The sequence below is a fragment of the Dunckerocampus dactyliophorus genome, chromosome 7, assembly GCF_027744805.1.
Source record: "Dunckerocampus dactyliophorus isolate RoL2022-P2 chromosome 7, RoL_Ddac_1.1, whole genome shotgun sequence".
NCBI lineage: Eukaryota > Metazoa > Chordata > Actinopteri > Syngnathiformes > Syngnathidae > Dunckerocampus > Dunckerocampus dactyliophorus.
In genome coordinates, this window is record NC_072825.1 from 19,249,254 (window position 1) to 19,269,209 (window position 19,956).

The following is a 19,956-nucleotide window of genomic DNA, read 5'->3' on the forward strand; positions in this document are numbered from 1 at the left end:
ATCGCAGGTGCTAAGCTTGTTTACAACTTTCGCTGCATCCTATTAGAACATGCACCATCAGTTGCAATATTGACCCCAGTCATAATCAGTGCACATGTATAACAAGCGTACATTTTACTGTAGAATAGTACATTGTTTAGTACGATAGCCTCTTTTAAATGTTTTGTTGTTGTTGTTGTTGGGCCCTGCTAGCTGTTAGCTCGCCCTTACTTGATGTAGGTTTGCAGCAAGTGCCCACGTGGGGCAAGTAGATAAGCAATACTAAAAAAATTGTCGCTCTTACCTCAGTTGCAACGTTGCTAATTATTCACTTCAAGACGAATTCAGAGACCCGAGGGTGTCAGAGACGAGAAAATAAGCATTTGAAGGGCCAAATCAGACGTACTAAAAGGTTCTGTCCGCCATGCTTTGAGTTTGTAATGTACGGTAAGAGAAGAGGAACAAACTTGTAGTTGTTTTCGCGTATCAGACCCACCATAGACTTACATAGACGCCGCATCGGGCTCTGAGCCGTACGTCAACGTCACCGCCATAATGGATGTGTAAAGGCTGCGTTGTAAATGAAGTAAATTAAATTAATTCCTCTCCTATCCATTCACACACGCGCTAATATACTTGGAAAACAGTTAGGCACCAACAACAACGTATTTGATCTTTGAAACGTTTGGTGCCTAACTGTTTATGTATATTATATACCATTAGTGTGTGGATGAGTATAAATGAGGCATTATCTTACATTTCTTTGTCGAAAGGTGTTTTATGAAGGTAAGTACTGTTACTTGTATTCATTTACAGCGCAGCCTTGACACATCCAACAATTCCTCTCGTTTATACCCTCACACACGCACTAATATACTTGAGATGGAGTTCACAATCACATTGTACAAAAAAACAATCAAATTGTTTTTGGTGCCTAATTGTTTCCCAGGTATATTAGTGCGCCTGTGAGCGTATAAACGAGAAGAATTAAATTAAATTTATTTGTAGAAAGGCGCTTTATGAAAGTAAGTACATTTACTTGCATTCATTTACAGCGCTGCCTTGACACATCCAATATGGCGGCGAGGTTGACGTACGGCTCAGCGCTCGATGCGGTGTCTATGGTTTAAGAGACCCATCTTTTGCTGCATCCCACCACCTATTGTATCGTAATATGTAGCATAGCCTATGGAATCTACTTTACATTACCTACTTCTATATTTTAATCTAAATTATATTGTACAACCTTGTATCCGTCTAATTTTCAAAATCAGCAGTGTTTTAACCAATCTATTCTTGAAAAACATCCCCGAGAACATTTTCTCCTTTCTGCCCTTATGTGCTCCACGTATTATCAACTCTGTTTCTTTGGTTTAATGTTATGCATGCTGTTATGTTGCTCCTCATTTTTTTATACTGTACTATGCAGTGAAATGCGCTTCGCACCATGTAGTTTTGTATACATATTTTTAAATCTGTCTTTAACATAGCCTAGTAGTCATCTTTTGTAAAGTATTTAATGTATTTTTTTTTAATATAAAAATATATTTTTAACTTAAGAGGTATGGGAAAATAGGGAGAGAAACTCCATACACACAAACCAAAATGTAACTATTTTCGCTCACGTATATTTCCTTTATTCAAATGTTCCATTACAAAGCCTGACAGTACAATAGAAAAGTCCCATTTCACCCTCCCCCCAAACATATACAACCCTCAATTCCTCATTTAACAGATGTTAAAGGAAAAACGTATGAACGCACATCAAAATACTAAACATTAGACATCACACCAACAACCTTTCACCCAAATTGTAAAAGCAAATAGTGTATTACAGTTTTTTTTTCTTTTAATAGAAGCAGACAGTAAATATATTCCTTTTTTTTAAACCAAGTATTATTTAACCTTTAAGAGTATTTCAGTTTACTGAATTGGTGACAGATTTAGAATAACCATTGCAAGGAAAGCAGTACTATTTCAATATTGGCTGTTTACTGTAATTCCACAATAATTCAATTTGCAGGAGCTTCACATCAAACAGTCAAGAGACGCACAACTGCACCCTGTGAAAGAAACACTACAGGTTTAACTGTGCATTACAAAAATATCAACATTCCTTTTTGAAACCTCAATGGAAAGACATTCTTTCCAAGAAGCAGGTTTCAACAACACAAAAGCAGATAAAACAAAAGTTGACTTTTCTATGTAAGATTTTTAGAGAGACACTGAAAAGAAGCTGTAAAGTTACAAGACAAAAGTAGTTATGTTGCTAGGGAAAAGCTAATGTAACTCTTTAGTCCTGTTAATTGTGTGACTATCAGCATTTTTTTTTTCTTTTCAGTGTAGCCCTAATACTCCTTTCTCTACAAAAAATAGACATATGCATGTCATTTGTTCACTTATGGTAAAAATACCAGATTTTCCTAATCTCAAAAGATTGGGAACAAAGTAAAAGTTAATTGACATGTAAGATAAAAAAAAAAAAAAAAAAAAAGCCTAGAGTCCAAAAAAAAAAAAAAAAAAAAAAGTAAAACGGACACACAGTGTCACAGAAGCAAAGCTAGACACTTCAGCAGTGGACAGAAGTCACTGATTCCAGTCCAGTGGAGACATAGTCATGTCTTGTAATGGCCATCTTAAAAGGGCACATAAACTCACGGTTGATAACTGAATTGGATTTGGGGTCACATTATTATCTGGAAAACAAAACCACACAAACATACAGTCATCAAAGGCGCACCCCAGCACTCAAATCTGAGATGTGATGGGGTGTAAATCTGATTTTAAAAAGGTGGAGGAGTGGATGCTCACACGCAACTAAAAATCCAAGTGCGGCACGATAGCCACCTTTGCTGCTAATAATACAAAGGTAACCTCCAAAACACAATAAGCTATACGCTCAGGCTGTGACATTTACATCCATCTCTTTTTTTTATTTTTATTTTTTAAACTATTGTATTGTCAAACAGTAAGCGAGAGGTAGCCAGGGTACCTTGTGTACGGAACATTTTTAGTAAAGAAAAGAAAAAAAAACACTTACTGTACACATGGCAGGCTTACTCATGAGCAAGCAAGATCTTCTAATATAAAACACACACACTACTACACAAGCACACGTCAATCAGATGAGGGAAGAGTTCATACTAACAGCAGCAATACTACCCGCAGCCGCAGGTTTTCCCGAGTTTAAAAACTACAGATTCCGACAAGACAATTGTGTTTTACCAGCACGTGTCAACAAATCCAAGGAGCCACTGGAAGCAAACCGAAGTGGCTTTTATGAGAGATATATTTTACGTAGTTTTAAGATGTTCTCCCCGTGCGTGCGTGGGTTTTCTCCAGGTACTCCAGTTTCCTCCCACATTCCAAAAACATGCATGTTAGGTTAAATGGCGACTCTAAATTGTCCATAGGTATGAATGTGAGTGTGAATGGTTGTTTGTCTATATGTGCCCTGCAATTGGCTGGGGACCAGTCCAGGGTGTACCCCCCCTCTCGCCCAAAGTCGGCTGGGATAGGCTTCAGCATAACCGCAACCCTAATGAGGATAAGCCGCATAGAAGATGGATGGACAGTTTTAAGATCTAGATTATGGCTGTGAATAATAGCTCAGTTGAAGGCCAGTGATCCCATTTTTGATGATGAAGATATTACTAGTTCAGTCTACGGTTTTTAAAATCAATTAATCCTAAAACTACTACTCACCTAAACTGCCTTGGAGAAAACTGCAAGTGGATAAGTAAAGCCACTTCTTGACACGATAAATTGAAGTTTGACCATCCAATGTGATAACAAAATAAATGTATATCGCAGATTGTTTTAGAAAACACATTTTTTACAGCACTGCAACTGTACCTAGAAGTGCAATGGCCCTATATCATCCATGCTGTAACACCCAGCCTCAGGTTATCAATCGTGTCCAAAATTTGCTGATATACAGTCGTCCCTCGCCATTTTGCGCTTAGTCTTTAGCGGCCTCACGCTTGCGTTTTTCCAAATATATTCATTAAAAAAAAAACTCATATCACTGTTCCTCGCTGTTTCACGGTTGACTAAGGCCTATTATTAGACAAAATTATGCATACTGAAGCAACATTTTACATATTTTTGGCCTAAATTAAGCATTTTCAAGCATAAAACTTGATAAATGAACTAAAATACAAATACAAGACATTCAGAAGACATACTTTACTCATACATTCAACGACAAAAGCCTGGCGATGCGTATCCAACATAGCCCAGCCCGGCCACAGTAAACAAAGAGGCATTGATTCTGATGAGAAAACCTGGAGTGGAAATGAAATTTTGTAGGCGTCGAGTGTGACTTATGTTATTTGATGACTTCATACAAGTCAAATGAAAGCAACCGTAGGCTAGGGGTAAGCCTGTGTGTCTATATTAGTCTTATTTTCTGTTATGTCTACGATATTGGGTAATAAAGTCTAACTGTGACTATAGGGGTGTTATTTCATGTCTAGAAGGCTCTAATAATATTAAACATATTCAGAAGGTCAAACAGGTTTCCAATGCTCTATGAAAAATTCCTATTCATAAATATGGAATCCTACTTCACGAAAATTCACTTATCACGGGTCTGGAATCAATTAACCACGATAAACGAGGGACGACTGTAATCACTCACCTGTCATGTTTTCAAAAAGACCACAAAATGACCTACCTAACAGTGCAAGTACGTACACATTTCTGCCACATAACAGTAAGAACTTTTCCTCACATTAAATTGTTTCGGGTTGTTATAGTTTTCCGTTTCTTAGCATCAAATAAATTCCTTGTATCGTGTTGTGTTCCTTCTGATCGGTCAATATGAGGACTCCAATCACTTAAAAAAAGGCATATATTCCTCTCTAATGTGTATCGTTACCAAATGAGACAACATTTTAAGTACCAGTCATGCTACTCTTCAGATTCACTGGAGTTCTCCCAGAGCCTGAGCCAAAGACATCTTCACCTGAATCTCTATTTGTGACACCGTGAGTAAACATGCCGTTTTGTCTGCCTGGGACTGGAGAAAAAGAAGCCCTTTTTGTAGAATTTTCTTGTATTTAGAATTGGCTTATACAAACTAGTCACAGACCTCCAAGCTCACCGTGTCTAACGCACTCCAATGCAGTTGATGAGGATTTAGATCAGCTAGCGCTAGCTGCACAGGAGGTCGTCCAGGCCGAGGGAGGGCATCCTATCAAAGTCACAGGCCTCAAATAAGTCGCTGATTCCCTGGTCGTCTCCAAGACCTAATAAGTAGTCATCTTGTTCCAGGAGCGGGGGCCCCAGGTTCAAGAAGGGCCCCAGGGAGGCGGGGATCTGGTCTTCCGTTTGCTGGAGAAGGCTGGTGTACGGGGACGAGATGGGCGAGAGAGCTGTGACAGAGACAGTGGTGACGGATGATGAGGGTGTTGCCAGGGAGGTGCTGGGGGACTGAGTTGGGATGCTGGGATCTGCAGAGAATTTAAATCAGAGTTTGGAAGCAGGTTATGTACTGAATTGAGGTGTTTGGAAGCATAAATCTTTACAAGACCGGAAAGGACTATGCCGGTAGGAGGGACATACATTTCAGACCTGCCAACCTGGAAAATACAAAGATTCGAGGTTGGCGGCACAGTTGTAGTTTTTCTAATTTTGCTGTTTTGTTTTCTCATTACATTACTCTTTTTCAGGTTTATTTTTTTGGTTAATTTTATTGTTACAAAAAGTTATGTGGCCAATAAGCTAAATTCCATAAATGGTCCCTGGGCCACACTCTGGACAGCACTTAAGTGTTTCCACGTACCCCCTGCAATTCACTTGCGTTACTACTAGGGGTACGCGTAACCCAGGTTGGGAATCACTGTTCTACAGTATGTGACAGTTGTACTATACGTACTGTAAGCGTGACATCACTCAAAACAAGCACAAGAGACAATTAACTTAAAATAACTTGGATTATTCACACAAAGTTTAGTGACACAACACAGAGAAAATGACTGTGCTTTATGGAAGCTGTGTTGGTGTTCATTCGTGTAAGAATGATTGGAGTAAAGCTGTTATTTGATTTACATTAGGTATTTTACATTTAATACATTTGTCAAGTATCCATGTGGTGATCTAAAAATATAGGACCATGTATGGCATATAACAAGACACAAACAACCCAAACCCAATGGATTCCAGTGGGATACAGTTACATGCATTGGTTTCATGAGCATAGAGTGACTTTTTTGTTCTCCAACATACCTTGAAGGACTTTGAGGAACGGTGAGTTCCCATTGATGTCAGTGCTTCCATTGTTCACAGGACTACTGTGGTCATTCTCCTCGTCAGGACACAGAAGAACTTCGATAGGACCCCTGGTGCTGGTCAAGTGGATGGATAAACTCTGCAGAAAGGAAGAAGTCTCAATCAACACTATGCAGACATGTTTTTAGTCAGTCCAGCAGGGAACCTCTAGGTTCGCGATAAAAGGCTCACGATAACGATTATCTCACGATATAGCGATTATTGATGTATTGGTCAGGATATCTGCGATACTACTATTAAAGAGAAAAACAGATATTTTCAAATGAGAAAAAAAACATGTTTATTTGGCACCATCACTTCAACACTTCTCATCTGAACAGTGAGAATATTTTAGTGCAGCGTTTCTGTAAACAAATGTGTGTTCTTAAGACACTGTCATTGCAATATTCCTGTAAACAAATGAGTGTCTTTCTCACACCGTCACTACTGTAGTGCAGCATGTCAGTAGCAAACCTATGGCTTATTTTATAAACAGTGACACCATTTCTGTGTAACACTGCTGTAAAGTGCAAATTGACTGCAAGGCATCTACCTGCACATTTTGAGGGAACCAGCAAAATTTGATAAACCAGCTGTTGGTGAAATGTTTTCGACCGGGTATTTCGTAGCGTGGCTCCAAAGTGCGCATCATAAGGCGAAACCCATCATTCTCGACAACACTGTACGGCCGCCAATCCTTGCAAATACACACAGATGTGCCGTGAGTGATCGACGTTGACAAATACACACAGATGTGCCGTGAGTGATCGACGTTGACCTGGGGGAGTTGAAAGGGAGTTTTGCTTGAAGTAGAGCCCCCACGGTGGTCTGGCAAGGCACAGGAGCCAGGCTCACAGCCATGGCTTTTTGGCTTACTAGCTCTGGGTGATGGCGCTGCACGTGGCTGTGCATATTCTTTGTGTTTCCAGTATACTTAACTTTTGTGAAACAGTTACTGCATGGAGCAAAGTCCTGCTCCAGCTTTGTTCCATCATCAGTACGGTACAAAATGCATTGTAGGCTGCCGGTGCATCTTTCAACTTCTGTTTTTCGCTCGTGTCCGCCATGTTCTCTCCTGTTGTGCGTTTACTTCGCTTGCCGACTTCCGCCGACGTTCCCGCGAGGCGGGCCCCTAGCGGACCGCCAAGGAATGGTGCAAAAGGAACTAATAAAGAGTGAGGCAGTTTATAGCGAACGTATGTAAATCAAAACTATCGATACTTGGCGGGCACATATCGATAATAATCGATAATCGCTAGGGAGATAAAATATCGGGATATATCGCCATATCAAGATATTGTCACACTCCTACAAGCAGCTGCATGAAATAACACTGCAGTGTTTCCTACAGGACTGCAATCTATATGTGGCGGTGGGTCGCCGAAGGTCAGGGGAGTGGGATTTTACCAGACATCTCGTTATGATGAAAATTTAAGATTTTATATCAAAATCCTTCTTCAATGAGTGTAAAATTGTCAATATGCAGTACCAGTCAAACGTTTGGGCATATTTTCTAGGAATGCACCATAAATATCGCATGGATAATTATAGGGCCGATATGAGGAATTAGGACATCATTCCCATAAATCATGACCGCAAATGAAAAAAAAAATGCTCCAATGAGACGAGATTACCCGTACTTTGCTGGCGATTAAATCAAGTGCTCCTTTCTTCTTCTGCCTGTCATGTTAACGACCTGCTGTAACTTCCACTGAGTTCTTGTAAACAAACATTCACCGTTTCAGCGGAAGACAATTTGCATGTCGGACGCACCAAATACTCCGCGATGAGGGGCACAAATATCGAGCTTCAACACATCAAACCGGGGATGATCGGCTGCCGATCCGCTGTAGTTTGAAGATCGGATAATATCGGTTTCCACCACGTGATCGGGCCTACAAATTCGTAACTCTGGCACACACCATCATGACAGGTGCAGTAATGTGCCTCAAAGCCGGTTGCCACTCTACTGCCACCACCCGCAAAAACGCAAGACGACGAAAATGCAACACCACCATGCAGTCTGCGGTGTGCCGCCGTAGCTACAACGGTAGTTCGCCCTCTCTGACTACTGTGTCACTGTGCGGGGAGCTCACAGGGGAAGTGCTGCTCTAACCGCTGGTTGTTTATACTAGGGGCAGTCAATAAATTACCATTGTGTTGTTTTTTTTTTGTTTTTTTAAAGTCGTATTTCTAAATCAAACCACAAATTGATCTCTAACCATGTCAAATGATTAGTCCTTGCCTTAAAGTATTTTGCACGGCTATTTTTTCCAATTTCATCTTTGATTGGACGGACTTTTATTGGTTCTATTATTGGATTAGGGACCCGACTCACAGAGGTTTGTTACAAAAGCCAAGCAATATTGTCAATCATGCTGTATAATAAAGTAAATTCATCAATACTTTGTTTGCATTATTTTTAAATGCTTTGAAGAGTTATTTCCATAACCATATTCAATTCCACAAATGCATGTTTGTAACAAAAGCTTATTATTATTAAAAAAAAGAAAAAAGAAAAAAAGGATTGGTACCGGATTGGGTCGGCAAGACTATAAAAATAATCGGAACAGATGCCAAAAAATGTGGATCGGGACATTACTAGATCAAACCTTATCAGCCACCTGAAATGCCAGCATTGCGACGAGGCCTAGGGCTTATACCGCGTCATTTGAGAAGTGCAAAAAACTTTGCCAGAGACGACCCAGTGGCTCAAGCGATCTGTGATTTCATAATGGAAATGATGGCGCTGGATGACCAGCCCTTTACCATCGTTGAAAATACCGGCTTTTGTTCCCTGGTAAAGACATTGGAGCCACGGTTTGTACTTTTGAGCTGGCGACATTTTTTTTTTTTTTTTTTTTTATTTTGTTAATAGTAATGACATCATTATATTGGGTTAGGGTAAATCTACAGGTACAGTTTGTCAAATCCAACTTCACTTGTCCAGGTTTGCACAAACAAGTTAGTAAATATAAAAAGTTATTGGTATCAGTGTCTGTATTGAGAAACAGGAAGTTATCAGTAACAGTTTAAATAAAAAAATTATTGTGCATTCCAAATATTTTCTCATGGTATTGAATAAGAACACCTATCAAAAATTTTGCCTGTAATCGAATACCCTAAAAATAAGGTCTGTACACTTTAAAAAGAGGCTGAATGCAGCACAGCCACATGTTTGCAAAGTGTGTTGCAACAAGAGTTGCCATTTTTACTGCGGAACTGTGGGAGTTTGTGTAAGCAAGACAAGAACAGCAGAAGAGAGAATTTAAACACACAGTACCTCATCAGGATCTGGTACTTCTAGCTTGGTGTCTGTGGGCGCTTTGACAACAATAACAGTCTGGTCTTCAAGGTTTGCTAGTTGTTTGATGTCTTCATACGTGACATAGGCATATGTGGAGGTCAACAAGTCAAAGAAAGATCTTGGCATTCAAAGGCAGAAGATAGGTTTAGCAGCTGCATTGTTCATACTGATAAAAACAAAAACATGCTTGTGAACTGAACCAGTTTGGGGAGTTCCTACGACATAATTGGTAACAATTATACAGAGGTGCATACCACCTAGATTACACTTTTTTGGGACCGCTATGCTTATTCCAGTCAAAGCTAAATCATATTACAAACACCATGCACATGGTGCATACAGCATGCATGTATTCCTGCAATAAAACTGTAGATGCCAGCAGCCTATAACCTATGCAAAATCAATGTTAATTAAATATAAAATACAGAGATCTCAGGGTGCTGAAATTGCTGTTCATCAAAAAAAAAAAAAAAAAAAATTAAGTGTACTCTATTTGTAACACTTACTGGATCTTCTTGCTTGCAGGCATTGTTTAATACTTGAGGTAATTACATTAAAATACAAGCAGTGGTTTTTCATGGAAGACAATGAAGTCTGGTTTAAAGGATGTGGAAAGAAAATACTGTGGTGAGGTGGCTAAGAGCTTGAGGGGAAAAAAAAGGATATTTCTGGTTGCTTGACGACTCGCTCATGTGCCTCGAGTCCAGGCTGCATCGCTGGATGAGCTGCTCCAGCCTCTGCTCTTCTTCTGCCAGCGCAGAAACTTCCGCGGTCAGTCTTTGTCTTTGGTTCAGTGACCCCTCGACCTCCAACAAACTGCAGCCCCTTTGAGCAGAAATGTTTGTTTTAACAAGAAAGGTATTCATAGAGCGCAAAACCTCCACACAATAGGATTCCTGGCAAAACCCATTTAATTCACACTTAGTGTGCAAGTGTAAGTGAATTTATAAAGAAAAATGGCCTGCAGCCACACTGCTCTGCACTCATCCATGATTCAGCAGGTTTACTTGTGCCATCAATCAACACTGCAACTCTTTTTGGATTATTTGCGGTCATATGACAGTCTGGGTTGCTCGTTATTATCATTAACAACTGGTAGTAGGAGCAATTGCATGAATTATATGGCAACGCAACAAGAGAAAACGTCATGCATCCACATGTTTTATTCCCACTGCCACCCAAAATGAAACAGGTTGGTTTTTGCTAGGCACATGCAAGTTTCATGGAAATTACTGCTGTACTTTAAGAGTAATCCTGCTTTACTACGAGTGATAGCATAACATTTCAACGCTAACAAGATGATTTTTTTTTTCTCCCTGCAGGCAGAATCTGTCCTAGTGATACTGACAGTGAGAAAGAGGAATTTGAATACACTGAAAAGAAGTTTTTTCTTTTACAGGTTTGCCTTTATTTTTTTCAGAAACACGTGTTCAAAATAACCAGTTTGAGACCTTACCTAACCCCATTTCATATACCGTATTTTCACGACCATAAGGCGCACTTAAAAGTCTTAAATTTTGTCCAAAATGGGTGGGGCGCCTTATAATGAGGAGCGCCGTATGTGCGTAGCGACTTCCAAATTTTTAAGTGCTTTTTAAAAACATACAATAGCACGCGTGCTAGCGTATTGTAGCATCGCTGGGAGCACTTCCTGTTCCCCAGCGTGCTTTGCGGTAGTGTTTTGGTGCAAATGCTCTTAAAGTTACATGTTTGAGCTACATAGTTGTCAGTTATTGTTCTGCAAAAGCGGTAGTGTCTTGTCCGTTTTTGCGTTGCTGTGTGATGTTTTTAGTTGTGCACCATGACTGAGACTGTTGTGTTGAGTGATGACCATCCTGATTTCAAGTGGGTTTGATAAACAGAGTTCTGCTCTTAATTTATCTAAAGAAATAAAGCATTGTTGCTTCCTCACTGACTTCTGAGCAACACAGTATGTTTTAGCGTGCATACCTGCGGCCAATAATACAGTGCGCCTTGTGTATGTGTTAAATACAAAAATAGCACCTGTAACTGAGACTGCGCTTTTTTAATACGGTGCGCCTTATGGTCGTGAAAATATGGTACAGGTTTTTCTGAAGTTAGGATTAGGCATTCCAAAGACACTGATACACCCTTGACACACAGCCAAAGCAAAGTCCACATTTTCCTTTGCTGCATTATGCAGCAGTTCCTTGCTTTTATGACAAAAGGCCACACATCAACTATTTTCACAATTTCAGTCATTACAATTCAATGTAGCCTGAGCTACATACGTTAGAAGAGGGAGTGGTAATTGGTGATTTCACTCATGTTTATGTTGCGACTAGGCCAGGGATTGGCAACCTTTACCATCAAAAGGAGCCATTTTGCCTCCTCTTCCAGTAAAGAAAAATAGTCTGTATGCTGGATCCTATATTGGTTAATGCAAATATAAAGGTGACTCTATGGGTGTTGTTTCATTTCTAGAGGGCTCTAATAATGTTAAAAGCCGTATTTAGAAGATCAGGAACATGTTTACTATGCCATAAATACAAAATATTCCATTTAGGAATACTGAATCCTAGTTTGCGGAAATTCACTTATGGCAGTCGAGTCCGGAACCAATTAACCGCAATAAACAAGGGACAACTGTATTCATGGGTATGAATAGCTTACCGTGGGGGTAGTACACTCAACAAAATATCTCACACTGGCCCCCTAATCCAATCAGCAAGCAGAATGCTGTCGAGATGCATTCAGGGACTTGCGGTGAGTTGGATATCTCCAACTCTTTTCAAAAATGCACATTTCCTCCACTTCGGTGTAAAACAAACAAACAAAAACAAAAAAACCCACCAAGCTCAGTGAAAGAAGATGCAATATGAAGGCCTAAAGACCCACATGTGGCTCCAGAGTAATGGGTTGCCGACCCCTGGACTAGGCTAACGTTTTTGTTCACGGAGCCCAGAGTTAGAATTGTATCCTGGAACGGCGCGTATCGGTTGAATCTCAGTGAAACTGATGCTCGGAACGCAAGTTGGGGAAAGTTGGACGATTTTCCGGTGGGAAGTCACATAAGAACATAAGAACAGTGTACTCACACCAGGTCAATTAACACCTCAAGTCCAGCACATCTGGCTGGAGGGGAAGACGTGGACCAAGGCACGGAGCGATTAGTCATGCCTGTGCACGCCCACAACGTAGCCGAGTCATAGAATGACTGCAGTGTGATGGTTAATCACAAGTTAAAGACGACCACCAACCTTTCATAGTACAAATAAATAGAAAGACTGTAAATAGTCTAAAAGTACCATGGCACACATGCTGATCCACAAGCACATTAATGACGTGTTATTTCATTTATGGAATCGCTCCTCTCAAGTAATAATGACAGCTGCCACCTTCCTCAATTGACACAACTGGAGTCACAGAAATTGGGGAAAAGTGCACTTTTTGGGGGGTATTTTGCCCATCATCCACAATCCTTATGTGAAAAATGAACAAATATATCTGTCCCTTTTCTGTGCGTTCTAACGAGAGAAAACGAGTTAGTATGAGCCAGTTAACAATGCACATCATGAGAGGTACCTATTTTGACGATGAAGCCCTCTAAAAAAAAAACCCTCTAACATGTTATTTTATATACACGTTGTGATCATGCATTAACATACATTGATGATAACATGTAATACTTACAGTACCTTGCTGTATTTTGATGATTTAAAACAGTACCGAAACTTCTTCCCTAGGCACATTGATTTCACATAGCCCATATAGCTAACGCTACTTCAATCAACAGCCGCAGCATAGACACAGCGACGACATGTATAATGTCGGCTCCCAGTGGGATGGCTGCGACTTCCAGCAGAGTCTCCGCAGCGAAATTGAGAGCCAGTAGTATCCACTCTTCTGTCTATCCCGTTGCAGCGACTTGAGGCGTCGTGAGTGATGCTGAGACGAGCGAGGCGTCGTGTTATTCCGCCAGATGTAGTTTTTCGTGTTAGCTACTACAAATGACAATATCGCTGTAGCTTGGTTAACATACAGGTCAGTTATGGAAATGGAACACTGTTGTCGTTTTTTTGTAGGGTTTTTTGTTAGGGCTTTAGGTACGTCCCATGACGTGCACTGGCTCATGCTAACTCGTTTCCTCTCGTTAAAAAGCACAGGAAAGGGAAAGAAATGTGTTCATGCTTCCCATAAGGATTGTGAATGATGGGCAAAATTCCCCCCCAATAATGCGGCTTTCCTTTAACATATCGGCTCAGATTTGAATATTGCATATTATTTGCTGAAATGCTGCCGGAGTGAGTTTTTGGCGCTTTTGTGGAAGCGAAAACAAAAAGCCTACAAAAAGCCTGACCGATCACAGCGCTGTGGCCCGCATCATCGTTGATGCCAAGTTACAATTTTGTTGGAGGAGCACGCCAAGCTCCGCCGGAGGGTTTTGGAGGGGGAGGAGCGAGCCTGCGTCGCTTACGCTGGCGCCGTGACGCTGATGCATAATTGAGGTTTAAAAGTCATCACTTACATCCACTGAATGTTGTTCTTTGACTTCTTCTTGATGAGATGAATGCCCTCAAGTACATTCGTGATGTCATACAGCCTTCTTTTCTGGACCTGAACACAGAAAAGTACATCACTTGAATGTCTGGAGGTGGGATTTTGAATGACACATCGACTGTAACTCCATCTATGTGACAACCTCCAGAACTTTATAAAGGCTTTACAAAGGTAACGCTCAGTTTAAGAAGTACTCATTTCATTTCTCACTGTACTCCAAAACTGCACTGCATCAAACTGAAAAAGGTATTTCTGATATTGTAGTCATTTGACAATAACTGTCCATATTCAGTATGCAAATGTATACATTTTATAATTGTTACTGTGCATACAGTGTCTGGGGTCTGTCATGTATAATAGCAATTACACAAATAGCATGTTATGGCCCATTGATAAAGTACTACAGTACTTTAGCAGCCATTCAGTCATTTTCTGTACCGCTAGTTCTCATTAGTGTCACAGTTAAGCTGGAGCCTATCCCAGCTGACGTTGGGTGAAGGCGGGGTATTCCCTGAAATGATCAGCAGTCAATCACAGGACACATTGAGACAAACAACCATTCACCGCTCCAATTAGCCCAACATGTATGTTTTTTTTTTTTACACTGTGGGAGAAAAGCCACAAAAGCGCAGGAAGAACATGCAAACGCTATACGGTGATGCCCCAAAGAAGAGTCAACCCCTCGATTATCATGACTACAAGACCAACATGCTAACCACTAGGGCACCGTGCGACCTACTTAAGCAGTCAATAATCCACAATTTAAGCAATCAGTTCGGTTCGGATGAGCAAATTACCTGCAAAGTTTCTGCTGCAAGGTTTAGGTCCAAGACTCCATCGGAAGACTGGGCCAGCAGGTCCACGAACTTCTTGGTTAGGAGGCCCAGGGAGGTGTCATACCGCGTCCTCTCTGGTGGAGACTTGGGCGCTACAGTGGAAGGGCAACATAAGCTATTAAATACTAAAATATTTTAAAATACTAAAGTACCATCCATCCATTTCATACCGTTTGTCCTAAATCACAAGACCACAGGCAAACCATTCAGACTCACATTCATGCCAATTTGGGATGTGACAGCAAAGCACCAGAAAACTATGAAATCCTGGGGAGCACACAGCACAGCACAGCGACACCGCTGTGTTTCTATAAAAAAAAAAAAAAAAAAAAAAAAAAAAAGGACCAGTAGATGACCATAAATAAAATAAGTTTGAGCTGTTTTCAAATAGCGACACGCAAAGGATTTACACAAATGACAAAGAAACTTAATTTTAATAATAAATGCAAGGTTGCCTTTTCAATGACATCTGTAGGAGGCAAACAACTATCAACAACCGTGTGCAACAAAAAAGTACTCTTCTTGTTTGGGGATTATTTTGTCATTCGTAGAGTCGTGTTAGAGTCCAATTGACACAAAGTGTTTAAACGGCAGTGACGATGACAGCGCTTCAACTGCACACATTTATTTCTGTGTGTACAAAGACCATTAATAAATGAAGCTTATCAGCTAATAGTTCCCTCACCTTCCCATGCGGGATACTAGCTTTACAAAAATGTACATCTGTGTATGCATGCATATATACTGTATATATGGAGTCTGGTATTCTACAGAACGCCAATTGTGTGGCCACTGAAAAATGACATTTTTAGGCCCCACCATAAACATCTAGCTCTTACTTGCCAAACCTGACTAACTGCATCTTTATCCTCATCCCCGAAAATGAAAAAACAGTATGAATTTGACACCCGGTGAAGAGACGACGACTTCCAAGGATCATCTGCGGCAACGAGAACACTGCATGGAGAATGGCTCAAGATTGTTAAAGAGGAACAGCAGTCTACTGCAAAATACTGGACATTTACTTTTATTGGCATCTCATGTCCAGATGGAGCTCGCCAAGGGGTCTCCAAATCACTATGACAACTACTTAGACAAAACAGGAGAGAAGTTTCTTTGTTTTTGATTGATAGGACGGGCAATATTTGATTGTATCGTCTCGACAAAGAATATCTTCACTCAAATACTGTGGTCACTGGCTTCTTGTGCTAGTTAGAGGTAATTTGGCATTTAACAAAAGGCATAATGTATGAATTGCACAATTACAAAACTACTAAGAAAGCACATTTATGTACATACTACACACACACACACACATATTTAAAGAAGAAATACCGGTAAACAGTTCCCAACTTTGTGTGTTTCACATACAAACAAGTCTTACTTTTCGGTGTCTTTAAATGTGTCCCATTGGTTACAGGGGCACCTCTGCCTCTCGACGACCTCGAGGGTTCTGACTGGTACTGGTGGTCTGAATCGTCGAGGGCTAACCTCCTTTTGGCCTGGGACAATATGGAAGGGAAGAGGGTGAGCTTTGAATAATGTAGCATGAGCAAAAACTGAGTGATTGACAGCAATAGTAGTACTACTGCTTTGACAGAATACGTGTGTATTCACTTCTTTGTATCGTTGAACACAAGGTCCTTACAACTTCATTACACCTGGTTGTCTGAAGCCCCTTTTCTACTTTTGCAAAATGTCGGACTTGTGTATCGTCATGTGTTGCAATCAATTTCTGGAAACATGGTGGAACTTCGCCTTTAAGAACCACTGCAAGCAGACTACATTTTGTGCAATGACTCCTGGTTTCCCCAGTCCCTTTAAATCACTGACAAACAATTTTTTAAAAAGCCTTTTACATCAACTGAGCTATATGCATACATTAAGATGGTCACCATTACATGCTCAAGTGACTTCATGGAGCCCTCAAAGTTTCTTCCTACAAGAATCCCAGTGTGGGTGTATTATAGGGGTAAGCAGCAATACCAGTATCCTGGTGCCACATCAGCACATCCTTCAAACTTTATTTAAGATACTCTGTGAGTAGTATGTCCTTTCTTGACAGTCTAAATGTCAGCCATTTTATACCAGCCAGCAGCTGCCCTCATCCCCTGCCTGCTCATGGCTCCAGCCTTAAACACGAGAGTTCACCTCTCCACATCAAATCATATGTAAAACACTAAAGTAAAGACAAATCCACGAATGAAGCATACGCTACTTGTGTGCTTTAAGCAGGTTATGCACACAGGAAATGTGCAAAGTAGCACTAAAGCAACAAACGAGTGTCACAATGAAAGGCATCATTTTGCACTTTATTCAGAGCAGAGATAAATATACACTTGTGCAAACGTAAGTCGGAGCCGTCAACTAATGATTTCACTTTGTTCATTAACATTGCTGCTAGCCATGACAGCTAACTCATTTTCATGCTTCATCCAAGTTGCATCTTAATGGACGATTTGAAGCTGCCGACTGGAATCGAAGCTGAAGTGAGGCTAAAGTGCTATTAAGAACAAGAGTTGCAAGTATAAAAGAGTCGACGGTTAAAACCGGGCTAACATGAAGCAAAAATGATCCCCATCCCCAACCCCCCAAATTAAAAAGACTATGAGCAGCCACTAGGCCACCGCTAACGTTGCTGATCTCTTACCAATGTTTCCATCTGGCTGAAGCGAACTCAAAAGCATCACGAAGTCCGCATACCAAGCTGCTCACGGATAAGTCAATGTATTTAAGTGAGTGCTAAAACACTTTTTAAAAGGAGTCGTTGCGTTGACAGTCACATAAGACACATGAGGGCTCCACTTAGACAACTTAGCCAGTGGTAGTTAGTTAGCTGCCTGGCTAAAGAGGCTAGCAGCTAGCTGGCAGAACAACAAGCTCGGCTAACCTTAGCAGGCTAACGCTAGTAAGGGGGAAAAGACATTCAAATGTGTTGTGTAGAAGATTACCGGCGGTCTTCCTAATGCGGGTCGATGTCCTGCTCCATTTGCTGCAGTTTGCTGTGGAGTTGTGTAAATGTTGTTTATCGAAGGCTCGGATAAACATACACTTGGGGTATGTGTAACGTTGCAAGGCGGGGGTGTCGTTATTATTTGGATGTAAGTGGCGTTGGCTTGAGTGGGGTTTAAACGATCCGAGAGAGCTGTTAAAATGATATTATTGTCTAAATGAGAGCCACCAACGCCCGCTAAAATCACTTTGTCCGGAGCCGAGGAGATCCCTCTTCTCATCTTGTTCTCAGGGTAGCCCCTTTCTTGTCTCGACACTTACAAGCCGCTCCGGTTGCTAATCCACCGCAATAGTTACAAAAATATTCAGACCGAAGTAAAGATAAAAGTCTGAATCATCGACTTTTGCAACGTATGAGTCCTCGTGAAAGTGCATTTAGGCAGATGCAACGGATTAAAAAGTAACCCAACTCTCGTTTCCCCGGTCGAGAAATGGCTTCAGGAAGCGGCCTGATGAATGAAGGGATACGGTTTACGCGCTCAAGAGCCCTCCCGCGAAACTCAGATTTCCCGGGAAGTTTTCAAAAGGAATTTACATGACCGCCGCTATTGGGTGTTCATGTCAGAGTCCCCGCCCTATTTTACAACCCATTCTGTCCAATGGCAGCGATGAATTCTGCGCTCCACGTGCTCATTGGCAGTTGTAAACAGGTAACGTCATCTGTCACATGTCTTGTAATTCCACACAAAGGCACTAGATGGCGGAAGCAACCAAACTGTACTAAATGAGTTTGAAGGTGCAGCTTTTTACTCAAAAACTCGACACTAGATTTTATTTCTTTTTTTGAAATCTTATATTTTAAGTCTTACTTGTCAGAAGTTATATCTACATTTCTAAACCCGTATTTTTCATTTTCACATTAGACATGAAAATGACTAGATCATCTTTGAACGTTGCATACTGAATATCGTGTTGTTGTGAAACAGGTGTGGCAAAGGACAAAGTCAGCTATCAGAGATTGAAATGTTCTAAACCAGATATAACTGAAAATACTTACCCCATGTGAAAAGTTATCAAGAACAAGGGAAATACCTTTGGAATGATGTGGAAAATTATGACAAAAAAACAGCATATGCAACAAAATAAATAATTCATTGCAGTGGGGCAAATAATTATTTGATTCCCCCTAGTAATTTTCTACAAAAACATGAACAAGCAATTATTTTTTTTATGGTAGGTTTATTTTAATAGAGACAGACCAATATCAACAAAAAAATCCAGAAAAAGTAAAAAAAGTTATATATACACACATTTGTATTTGATTGAGTGAATAAATATTTGATCTTCAAGCAAAATGTGACTTAGTGCTAAGTGGAAAAACCCTTGTTTCAAACGTTTCTTGTAGTTGGTCACCAGGGTTGCACACATCTCAGGGATTTTGGCCCACTCCTCTTTACAGATACCCTCCAATTCCTGGAGGGATAGAACCTGAAGACTTTTAAGCCATTCATTGATTACCTTGATTGTATGTTTTGGGTATTTTCCATGTTGAAAGAGGCATCCATGATCCATCTTCACTGTTCTGGCTGTCATCCAAGATTGCATGGTACATGGCCCCATTCAATGTGGGAAAATCTTCCAGTACCCTCAGCAAAGTAACAGTCCCAAAACAGAATGTTTCGACCTCCATATATGACAGTTGTGATGGCGTAGTTGATCTTGTCTGAATCATTCAGGTGTTCATTGGCAAACCTCAGACTCTTCTGTATGGTCTGTAGTGCTTTTTGACCAGGGGGACCTTGCAGACATTGCAATTTAATCCATTATGGCGAAGTGTATTACTAATGGTTTTCTTTGTGACTATGGTCCCAAGTCCCTTGAGATCATTAACCAGCTCCTCCCGTGTATTTTTCTAAAACAAGGGTTTTCAACCTGGAACCCAATGGTCATTTAGTCGCGAACCGCTTTTATTAAATTAATTCATTAAAATATTTTTTTTATTGATTTGTAATTATGTTTTACACTTTTATTTAAGTACTTTTTATTATTATGTATTTGTTGTTTTTTTACACTTTCATTTGTCATTTT

General features: G+C 40.5%; 2 protein-coding genes across 5 annotated transcripts in view; both read right to left on the reverse strand.

The window, feature by feature from the left end:
* Positions 1 to 420, reverse strand: part of cdkal1 (CDK5 regulatory subunit associated protein 1-like 1) — a 301,229-nt gene extending 300,809 nt beyond the window's left edge. The window contains exon 1 of the mRNA XM_054782535.1: positions 284 to 420. The gene's annotated coding sequence lies outside the window, so the exon portion shown is untranslated. The remainder of the gene's footprint in view (positions 1 to 283) is intronic.
* A 1,187-nt stretch (positions 421 to 1,607) lies between these two features.
* On the reverse strand, positions 1,608 to 18,996 carry LOC129184675 (transcription factor E2F3-like). Of its 4 annotated transcripts, none has more exons than XR_008571936.1 (9): positions 17,868 to 18,996; positions 16,301 to 16,418; positions 14,878 to 15,008; positions 14,049 to 14,137; positions 10,222 to 10,384; positions 9,536 to 9,646; positions 6,211 to 6,352; positions 5,087 to 5,435; positions 1,608 to 2,042 (listed from the first exon to the last, which is right to left on the reverse strand). XR_008571936.1 is itself a non-coding variant. In XM_054780832.1 (8 exons), exons 1-8 carry the CDS (start codon positions 18,147 to 18,149, stop codon positions 5,137 to 5,139), a joined length of 1,335 nt encoding a protein of 444 aa, XP_054636807.1. In that variant the 5' UTR covers positions 18,150 to 18,996; the 3' UTR covers positions 1,608 to 5,136. The 4 variants fall into 4 exon arrangements, 2 of the variants coding, with proteins under 2 accessions (XP_054636807.1, XP_054636808.1); XR_008571935.1 differs by having other exon boundaries at positions 1,608 to 2,675; XM_054780832.1 differs by having other exon boundaries at positions 1,608 to 5,435.
* Positions 18,997 to 19,956: the final 960 nt, after the last annotated feature.